This window comes from Lactuca virosa, chromosome 1 (genome assembly GCF_052849685.1).
Source record: "Lactuca virosa cultivar CGN04683 chromosome 1, Lactuca_virosa_CGN04683_v6, whole genome shotgun sequence".
NCBI lineage: Eukaryota > Viridiplantae > Streptophyta > Magnoliopsida > Asterales > Asteraceae > Lactuca > Lactuca virosa.
The window spans coordinates 238,942,648-238,954,201 of record NC_136426.1 but is presented as its reverse complement, the minus strand read 5'-3'; the positions used below and the strand labels follow the sequence as shown (position 1 = coordinate 238,954,201).

Sequence of the window (11,554 nt, the reverse complement as noted above, 5' to 3'; positions counted from 1 at the left end):
TCTTGGACCAGGATTGATATTTCAGAGTTATCAAAGGCTCCTTTTGCGAATCCCTCTCAAAATCCCAAGGCTACACAATTCAAGAATTTCTTGGAAGATCAAGTGCTTAAGGGTTTTCCTTCAATGAAGACTGCAGAGTCGATTATCAAAGTATACCCAAGTGTAATTGATCCTAAAACCAATCAACCTCTTCGATCTGTAATGTGGCCTGCTACCGATCAAGTAAAGCAGATTCCTATTCTTCAGAATCATCCAGATGGATCTTTAAAGTCCATGCTTTACTGGGTGTTTGATGAAACTACAGCCTCTGCTGTCATAAAGCTTGAAAATGGATGCATTTGTTTATATGACAAAAGAGATTTACTTCAGTTTGGAAAATGGGATATTCACCAGCTGAGTCTACATCAGATCAAGGTTGCTGAAGATATCTTTGAGCATGCTGCGAAGGAGTACACAGCTATGGTTGCCGAGATTATTGCTAAGAAGATGTGGAACGGAGCTATAGGGAAGTAGGACGTGCTGGTGGTTGATAAAGACTGAGTCCAAGCTAGCACCAAACCAAGGGGGAGATTGAAGGGTCCAGTTAGTGGTTTGGTCTAGGCTTTCATTGTAATAGTTCTTTTGAGTCTTTAATGTGGTTTAGTAGGTTGTTAGTGTGTTTACGGCCCTGTAGTGAGTTTACGGCCGTAAGCCTGTTTACGGCCGTAAACCCAGTTTCCGGCCCAAGTTGCCTATATATAGAGGTGTTGTAGGTCATTGTTGGTTGTTGATGCCACAGAGTTCACGACCAAGTATATCGAGTTATACCAGACGTTTTTCAGTAATAAACGTGTGCAAGCTTGAGTTCTCTTATTCTTCTACTCATATTCTAGTTAGTGTTTATTGTTTGATTGCTTGATCATTGGTAAAGATCCATTTTAGGACCTTACAAATATTTGAGTAATTAAAAAATGACAGTTTTGAAATTAGGAAACCTTACACTTTCTGCTACATCTCTGATTTCATTGGGGTTTAATGGAATTAACTTTTCAATTTCTGGTGTTGATATGCTTGCAGAAATTGTTCCAATTCCATCATTGATTTCAATATTTTGCCCTTGAGCTGTTCAAAGAATCATGATGTTTAAAGAAAATTGGCTTAAAAGATTATTTAATAGAAATACACGTACATGATCTGTACTTCTAATTTTTTTTACAAAGAGGGCATTTGATGTTCTAGTTTACATCTCCTTGAATTGGTTTTAAACACATAGCACATATTGTTTGTGTCAAATAATCGGTAAGTCTATGATGGTTTAGAATATATATAATAGTTGATGATCATTTGTTATAATTACTTACATTTTTCATCCTTATAATTGCCCTGCCTATTGGAAGTATGTGTCACACCCCCGAACCAGACGGCGGAAACGTTCGGGGGCTCGTGTGACTAACAATTGAATAATCATCACAATGAATATACATGAAACATAACACATTCATCACCAACATTATATATGTTGATCGTTTCCAAAATAACTTGTATTCTCAGGTAATCGTTAAACTGGAAGATTTGCAAGTATGTATGGTTTCGTTTATGTAATAGCACTTAGCGTACTTTTAACAATTTGAACTTATGTACTTTAACAATGTACTTGATGTGAACAATGCTAGTTGTATTATGTAATGTTGGTGATGAATGTGTTATGTTTCATGTATATTCATTGTGATGATTATTCAATTGTTAGTCACATGAGCCCCCGGACGTTTCCGCCGTCTGGTTCGGGGGTGTGACAGGTTGGTATCAGAGCAATGTTTATAGTGAACTAACATATATAACCATACATGATATGCAACTATAAACACAATGGGACTAAATAACTCTGAACAAAACAAAAATTTCACACTTATGTGCGCATAGTAGGATAATAATCTAACAATATCTAATAAAAGCTTTTGGAGGAGATTGAACGCTACGATTAAACCTGGGCCGTTATGTAGTTATATTAGGGATAAATATAGCCTGATCAACTATATTTACTCAGAATATAACCAACATGTGTTCGGGAGTAATCACAGTGGGAAATGAATCCATAAGCCTACCCCACTCTCCAATAACTCTAGGGAACCCAAACACAAATAATTACAAATACTATGAGAGTAATTAAAATATGACTTATATATGCACCCTAGTGTAGTCAATATGGCTGGCTTCCACCACCCTGGAGATCCCTACTTTCCCAATCAGGTAAATAACGGATGGCTAGAGGAATCCGACGAGGAACCTGAAGAGGAACCTAAAGAGGAGCGGAAGAGGGACTCGCGGAACCCGTGGCAGACGATGGTAAAGAAGAGTCTGGTGATGACAGAGGTGATAATTCAGACATAGAGTCCGAAGTCATCAACCCACCATACCCAGTGAGGGTGCCGGCTCACCGAATGGGCCCAAGCGGCCCTACACCTCCCTGGGGTATCGAAATTTGCAGATGGAACAGGCAACAGGGACAGCGACCCTCGTTTGGCATGACACATGAGTTCTATGAGTTGAGGGAGGGAGGACCGGCTGATCGAGCTCTTCCAGTCGTGGTGAGACGATTGAGGGATACTGGCGATCTGGCTCAGAGCACCGCCGATCAGATGCACCAGATGTGGACTAGGGTTGAGCGGGCGGAGCAGGAAATGCGATAGGTTATTCGAGAGTTCCACATGAGGCAGGTGAGTTGGGAGACTCGACTCCGAGACACGGAGCGTCAGGTGGCTCGCCTTCAGGGAGCATCCACTTCCTCAGCACCACCCCCTGACACATACCAATATGACTAGGACCAGCCGTATCTTTCGTTAGTATTATGTTAGGTGATCTATGCTATGTACTATCGACTCTATGTTTAAGTGATTACACTACTCATAGAGTCGTCATGCTGCCGGATTTTATAGCTCTATGTACTGTATGCCTCTTGGCAAATTTTCATGTATCAAAACTATTAGTATTAATGAAATTGCTTTATGTTTTATCATGACATTGTTATCTGCTATGTGTTTTGCCTTCTTGTTTTATGTTAATGCATGAAATTTACTTAAATACACACACTATACGCCTAGTCTTTAGGATCACAAACTCGCAAAAAAAAAAACCATAGGCACTCAACATCTTTCCGTTCCACGACAGAAAGATGCCTCAAAGACCCAACCGTGGAAACAACACAACACTGACCCCACCTGAGATAAACTCGGTTGCATTCCAGGCAGCAGTGTCCGCTGCGGTCACTGCAGCACTTGCGCAGATTCGCAATGGAAACAACGGAAAGGGCAACGGGCAGGGAGCCGGGAGCACCAATCAAGGGACGAACCACGGAGCCGCTCGAACGTGCACCTACAAGGACTTCGCCAACGCCAAACCTCGGACCTTTAATGAGACAGGAGGCGTCATAGCCCTGAAGCGGTGGATCGAGAAAGTAGAGTCTGTTTTCGAAATCTGCGGATGTCCCGATGAGTGTAAGGTCAAGTTCGCAGCCTGCACTTTCATCGACCAAGCCCTCTCCTGGTGGAATGGCCACATAGAGGCCATGACACTCCCGGTGGCAAACACGATGCCCTGGGAAGAGCTGAAGAAGATGATGTTAGCAGAATACTGCCCTAGAGGTGAGATTCAGAAGACGGGGCAAGAGTTGTGGAACCTCATGGTCCAAAACTCCAATATCGACGCATACATATCCCGATTTAGTGAGTTATCTCTTCTGTGTCCCGGAATGATCACCTCAGAAGAGAAGAAGATTGAAAGGTTTATCTGGGGACTGACTGAACCTATCCAAGGGAATACCATTGCGGCAAACCCTAAGACATTTGATAGTGCCAAGAGACTGGCCAAGAAACTGTACGATCACGGCAATAAGAAGGGTGCCAAGACAGTGGTAGCGGAGGTTAAGAAGGAAGAAGAGAACAAGAAGGGGAAGAACATCAAACGAAAAGGAAAGCAAAACTCGGAATCGTCTAAGAAGCAACAAACGGTGTCCGTCCATGCTGCAACACAAGCTACTGCCACACCACATGCTCCAGCCTCATCCACGCCAAATGCTTCCAAGCAGTACTCGGGAAATCTCCCCAAGTGTGGCAAATGCAACTTCCACCATCACAGGGAGTGCAGAGAGATGAGTTGCACAAGGTGCAATCGGAAAGGCCATACAACGAAGTACTGTAGGACTCAGCTTCCGCAGAACCAGATGACAAACAACAACAACAATAACAACAACAACAACAACACCAATACTGGAGCTAGCTATACCTGTTACGGATGTGGGAAAACTGGGCATATCAGGCGAAACTGCCCCAACGCGAACAATCAAGGGGTAGGAGCAGCAGGGAGAGTACTGACAATGGGCCAAGGTGAAGCAGTGCAGGACCCAACCGTTGTCACCGGTACGTTCTTACTTAAGGACTCATATGCATGCATCTTATTTGATAGCGGAGCGGAGCGAAGTTTTGTGAGTAATAAGTTCAAATGCTTACTAAAACAACAACCCCAAAAGCTTAATGAAGCCTTTACGGTGGAAATGGCTAATGGGAAGACTGAATCAACTAAGGATATTTATGTGGGGTGTACACTAACTCTAAACAATTACACCTTTCAAATAGAATTAATGCCTGTAAATATTAGGAGTTTTTATGTGATCATCGGCATGGATTGGTTAAGCCCCCATCATGTCGATATTATGTGTCATGAGAAGGCCGTTCGCCTTCATATTCCTAACCACGAAACCCTAATAATCTACGAAGATAAACCCGGCGCAAACGTTCGTCTTATCTCGAGTATCAAGGCGAAAAGGTGCCTACAAAAGAAGAACTACGCATTCCTTGCTCATGTGGTGGATAAAACCAAATAGGAAGCGAGTATTCACGGCATCCCAGTGGCGTGTGATTTCCCGGATGTGTTTCCAGAAGATCTTCCGGGAATACCCCCAGGGCGACAAATCGAATTCCGAATCGACCTAGTGCCTGGAGCCACTCCAATCGCCAAATCACCCTATAGGTTAGCTCCTGCAGAAATCCAAGAATTGTCAAGCCAACTGAGCGAACTCCTAAATAAAGGATTTATCAGACCCAGCTTCTCGCCGTGGGGAGCTCCGGTTCTTTTTGTTAAAAAGAAAGACGGATCCTTCAGGATGTGCATCGACTATAGGGAATTAAATAAGCTCACCATTAAAAACCGGTATCCACTTCCACGAATCGATGATCTATTTGACCAGCTTCAAGTAGCTAGTTACTTTTCAAAGATAGATCTGAGATCCGGTTATCATCAACTCAAAGTCCGAGATGAGGACATTCCTAAGACTGCTTTCCGAACTCATTACGGTCATTACGAATTTGTCGTGATTCCCTTCGGTCTGATGAATGCCCCCGCTGCATTCATGGACCTCATGAATCGAGTCTGCCGCCCATTCCTTGATAAATTCGTAATTGTTTTCATTGATGATATTCTCGTATACTCTCGAAGTGAAGAAGATCATAGCCCACACCTCCGACAGATCTTAGAAACCCTGCGAGCCAAAAAGTTGTATGCAAAACTCTCCAAGTGCGAATTCTGGCTCCGCAGCGTAAACTTTCTGGGTCATGTAGTCAGTCAAGAAGGAATACACGTGGACCCCTACAAGATCAAAGAAATCGAAAGCTGGGCAATTCCGGCAACGCCAACGGAAATTCGCCAATTCTTAGGTCTCACAGGCTACTACCGAAGATTCATTCGGAACTTCTCCAAGATAGCCAAACCCCTCGCCACATTGACTCAGAAAGGCATACCGTTCAACTGGACAGAGAAGCAAGAAGTTGCCTTCCAATCCTTGAAGCAAGCCCTCTGTAGTGCTCCAGTGCTATCCTTACCAGAGGGAACCGAAGACTTCATAGTTTACTGTGATGCTTCGAATCAAGGATTAGGTTGTGTCCTCATGCAACGAGAGAAGGTAATTGCTTACGCATCTAGACAATTGAAAACGCATGAAGTAAATTACACCACACATGATCTTGAACTGGGAGCGGTGGTCTTCGTCCTAAAGATTTGGAGGCACTACCTATATGGTACCAAGTGCACCATCTTTACAGACCACAAGAGTCCCCAACACATTCTAAATCAAAAGGAACTAAACATGAGGCAACGGATATGGTTTGAACTGTTAAATGATTATGAGTGTGAGATCAAATACCATCCAGGCAAGGCTAACGTGGTAGCCGATGCCCTGAGCCGAAAGGAGTATTCAAGTCATCGTGTGAAGACCCTGTCGATCACCATCCAGTCTCATTTAGCCTCACAAATCAAGGAAGCCCAATTGGACGCATTGAAGCCAGAGAATGTCGCTAGTGAATCGCTACGAGGAATGGAGAAGGAGCTCGAAGTTAAAGATGACGGAACCCAGCTAGATATGAGCACCTCCTATCACCCACATACGGATGGTCAGAGTGAACGTACCATCCAGACACTCGAGGATATGCTACGAGCTTGCGTGATTGACTTCGGCAAATCATGGGATGCCCACTTGCCTCTGATCGAATTCTCCTATAACAACAGTTATCACTCGAGCATCAAGGTTGCTCTCTTCTAAGCGCTCTATGGTCACAAATGCAGATCGCCCCTATGCTGGGCAGAGGTGGGTGACACTCAACTAGCAAAAGGACAATCGCCAACCAGTACTCTTACTGGACCCGAAATCATCCGTGAGACGACCGAACGAATAGTCCAAATCAAAGCTCGACTTCAAGCATCGCGAGACCGACAAAAGAGCTATGCTGACAAGCGGCGAAAGCCATTAGAATTTCAAGTCGGGGATCGCGTGTTGTTAAAGGTCTCTCCCTGAAAACGAATGATTCTCTTTGGGAAACAAGGAAAATTGAACCCGCGATACATTGGACCGTTCGAGATTCTTTCCCGAATTGGTCCAGTGGCTTATAAGCTGCAGCTACCTGTCGAGCTCAGCAACGTACATCCAGTGTTTCACGTCTCGAATCTGAAAAAGTGTCTATCAGATGAAACCCTTGTCGTCCCATTGAAAGAAATTGAGATAAAAGAGAATCTCCTGTTCGTCGAAGAACCAGTCGAGATTATGGATAGGGAGGTGAAGCGTACAAAGCAAAGTCGTATCCCGATCGTGAAGGTTCGATGGAGCGCGAAATGCGGACCGGAATTCACGTGGGAACGTGAAGATCAGATGAAGAAGAAGTACCCTCACCTATTCATTCCTTCACAATCCTAGTTTTCAAAAGAATTTCGGGACGAAACTCCCTGTAACGAGGGGATGATGTCACAACCAACATTTTAGCTAGAAAATTCTATTCCTGTGTAACCATTCAACTACTGTAAAACATATACTCTAAATAAATCTCACTCAATGGTCATTTAGTTTCATCAATTATGTTCCTCAAAGAGTCTGAAGCCCTAAGAACCAATGTTTAAGTCCATATTGGACTAGGGTTTCCTTATTGGGCCTAATGGACCAATAAGCACCCAATTCAACTTTATTGGACTTAGAAGCCCTAATTGGATCCTAATTGGACCCAATTCATAAATCTAAAACATTTTGGACCATTTGGGTCTAGAATGATTCATTCTAACCCTAATGGGCCTTATTGGGCCATAACTAATCCATTTAACCTTAGTGAGCCATAAGCCCATTTTTTTATTCTATTTGGGCCGTGAATGCTTCCAAGAGCCCAATGGGCCGAAAAATCTTATGTTTAGGGTCCAAAAATCTTAGCTAGAGTTAATGGGCCCAATCTACTCCACCCTTTCTTCTTGGCCCAAATTCTCGGCCCATGTATAAAACAAAAAAAAAGGGAAAAGAAGTGAAATGGGGAGGGTTGACTTTGGGAGGTGTCACCTCCATTTTACACATCATATATCCATGCAAGGACCAACATGTATCCATACTAGTCACCTCACCCCTCTCTCTCCCCTCTCCTCTTCTACTCTCGGCCGAAGACAACACACACACACTACACCAAATTCTCTCAAACACTCTTAAGGAATCATCCTACTCCTTCCATCAAAAATCTCGAAAATTGCTTGTGTTTCAAGAAGGTTTTCACAAGATAATCATCACTTCTTGGTAAGTCTTTACACATCCAAGTTTATAACTCCATTCTCATGTTAGATCACTCTTTTAAGCAAAGTTTTTGGTGATTTTGCTTCCTAGAACTTCTTAAGTTCGAAATCTACTCAAGAAAGCTTGCTAGGACCAAAATCTTCTTCATTTCTTCTTCAAAACCGAAACATCAAAGCAAAGGTGAGTTCATACCCCCTTGTTTTCGGTTTTCATATGATTTTTGGGGGAGAATGCAAGTAAAATGTGTAGATCTATGTGTTATATGCATGTTTTGTGTGAATTCTTAGTTTGTTTGGTAATAATGAGTTGGATCTTAGCAAATCTCGAAATTTTAAGTATTATTTAACAAAGATCTATGAACTATGATATGATATACATTACATTATCAAGACAAAAGTGAATACATGTTTAAGATGCAAAAGAATTCAACAAAAACCTTGTTAAAGGTCAAAATTGTCAAGAAAACAAAAGATAAGGGTAAAAAGTAAAAATTATGTTTTTAAAGGGGCCAAACAGGTCCTACATGTATAAAAAGGTATTTTTATGTTAAACATACTTTTAAAAGGGCCAAAAATGTAAAATTTAGCTTAATGGGCCAAAACTTTTGGGCCTCACGGCTTTGGGCCCAATTTGCGAAAAAAATGAAGTTTTGGGGTTAAAAATGTTATTTGGCCAAAGTTTGAGTCATAAATGTAAATAAACCAAATTTAGAGGTGAAAATATCATTTATTTTCAAATTGGACCAAAAAAGTAAAGTTTTCCAAAAATGGGACCGAAAGTGTAAACTTTTACAAATAAGGGGCTGAAAATGTATTTTTCTGCAAAACAGGGTTCTAAATGCGAAAATATAACTTTTTCGGCTAAAACCGTAAGTTTTTAGACATTTAGGACAAAATGGCAAATTTTTATAAATTATGGACTAAAGTGTCATTTTTACAAAACTTTGGGCCTTAATTAAAAATTGGAGGTTTATTGGCCAAAAACGTCGTTTTTACAAAAAGAGGATTTTTATCATCAATCTATTAAACTTCGAGCTAAAACAAACAACAGAATAAAACAAACGAACGGAATACGTCGATAACTATTTATTGGGCCTAATATAGACGTTATTTGGCCATTGGACCCTAAGGGCCCAATTAAGTGCATATTAAGCCCAATGTTTCCATGACGTGTTTATTGGGTCTTATGACCCACTTACATGTTAATTTGGGCCTAGGTTATGGATTACATGTTTATTGGGCTTTTGTGGCCCATTTACATGCCTATTGGGCCTAAGTTACCCTCTTACATGTTATTGGGCCTTTGTGGTCTAACTACATGCTAATAGGGCTTGGAATGGAAATTTCACATGTTAATAGGCCGTAACTATACCTTACGAAATCATTAAACGTTGTATACTTATATATGTAACTTTTGAATACAAAAACATACCACAATTACGTAAACATTAAACAAAGTAACAAGGGGTTAAGAATCTAGTGAGACATGTCGGTTGGCACCGCTGAGTGTACAATCGTAGCCTGTAGTTATAATCAGAGTTTCCTGGTAGGAAAGCGGGAGTTTGTGTATAGATCTATACGCGGTGATCCCCCATGCCTTAACTGTTCGCTACAGCTAGACTAGGTCAGTCTAGTCATTATCATGCATGGTTATAACGGCTCATATAGGGATTCGATACAAAATTTTTTAACCTTTTGAAGATAAATTCTTTAATCGTGTCAATGCACAACGTCTTATTTAACGATACAAGAATCTAAACGATGTTATAAAACAGAAAATATCGGATTTTCTGGGGAAATTATTCATATACAATTATCATTCATTCAAAATACAATGAATCTAAACTACACTCATACAAGTTTTATCTATTAAATTCACACATGCATTTATACTCGATTTTCACATCATTTTCAAACATTTTACGGAAAATATCGGATTTTCTGGGTTTTTATGAAAGATACAAAGACTTTTACTCAAATATACTTATGAACTCACCAACATTATATATGTTGACCGTTTCCAAAATAACTTGTATTCTTAGGTAATCGTTAAGCCGGAAGATTTGCAAGTATGTATGGTTTCGTTTATGTAATAACACTTAGCGTACTTTTAACAATATGAACTTATGTAGTTTAACAATGTGCTTGATGTGAACAATGCCAGTTGTATTATGTAATGTTGGTGATGAATGTGTTATGTTTCATGTATATTCATTGTGATGATTATTCAATTGTTAGTCACACGAGCCCCCGGACGTTTCCGCCGTCTGGTTCGGGGGTGTGACAGTATGTCTTTGTTTTCGGGAGGTGGCAACAGAATCTCAGTATCCTTGTATGTTTCATTCTGAAGGAGTCCTTTAATTTCTGCTTTGTTAATTATGTACCTGTGCATTACAAAAAATAAATTAAATATAATTGTGGGTAATTATTATCTTGAATATACCAGTCTTGTAGCTTTAGATCATCTTTCACTGGTGGATTTATAAGAATCGCAGATCTGGGGCTTGTAGTGATTGATTGTCCTGATATGCGTGTAGTTAATCATTAGTGTATTTTTTTAGGCATATATGTAGCTGCATTATGGTAGAAAGGGATTCGAATATACCATAGAATGTTGTCACCTTTACCCTCATTGCAAATACCAAAGGCCCAGTATTGGTTATTTTGTCCAAGGCATTTCCTTCAATTTCATCGATGGGATTCCATAATGTTAGAATTAGAAGTTTTTTCCTGATAAAAATGTGTCGATTTTAGAATAATAATAATAAATAAATTTTAAAAAAATGATTTCATATTGTTAATTCTATGAAGTTAATCTTGCACATACTCCTCATTGACAATAATTACGTCCCTTTTTGATGATGTTTCTGATCCCTTTTTCACATGCTGAATTGGCAAGCATTTAATTACAACACCTCTTAGGTCTGCATTTTAAAAGGTATAGATGTATATGTGACAATGTGGTTATAAATGGATATAAATGAATGGGTAAAGGTGTATGTCTTACTTAGATAATTTTCTTCATCTGCATACTTGTATAGTTCACTAAATGGGGTAAAGTGAAATTGGCATGGGAGTGGTGGTGGGGTTTGTTCTTCGATGGGTTCAATGAGTGTTTGTCTGCTTAGTGTCCAAGAAAATTCATATGAATCAAGTTGAAAACGTGGTTCAGTGAGTCTCAAATTTGCATTGGAAATTTGATAGTGATTGTATGGTTTGAATGTATTTTCAAAAAAGTCAAGGTCATTACTATAGATTAAGGCCGACACTCTTGTCCCCTGATGTAAGAAACATGATTAGAATCAACATACAAATTGAAAATCTAACACATGTAATGTTGGTATACATGTGTGTCTGCAAAGATGAGTCTCCTAAATTCTCTTTTTGCGTTACTAAGTTGTCTATGACCACATTCTATAACTTGAATTTCGACAGTCCAACTTTTCTTCATGTTTGGAGTCATGTCGACTATGTTGTAGTAGTCTCTCGTCAT

At 40.3% G+C, this 11,554-nt stretch overlaps 1 protein-coding gene across 1 annotated transcript; it reads right to left on the bottom strand.

The window, feature by feature from the left end:
• Positions 1-1,082: 1,082 nt before the first annotated feature.
• On the bottom strand, positions 1,083-11,554 carry LOC145128377 (replication protein A 70 kDa DNA-binding subunit B-like). Its single transcript, XM_079063187.1, has 7 exons — positions 11,408-11,554; positions 11,069-11,339; positions 10,889-10,985; positions 10,667-10,791; positions 10,505-10,583; positions 10,347-10,445; positions 1,083-1,101 (listed from the first exon to the last, which is right to left on the bottom strand). Exons 1-7 carry the CDS (start codon positions 11,552-11,554, stop codon positions 1,083-1,085), a joined length of 837 nt encoding a protein of 278 aa, XP_078919313.1.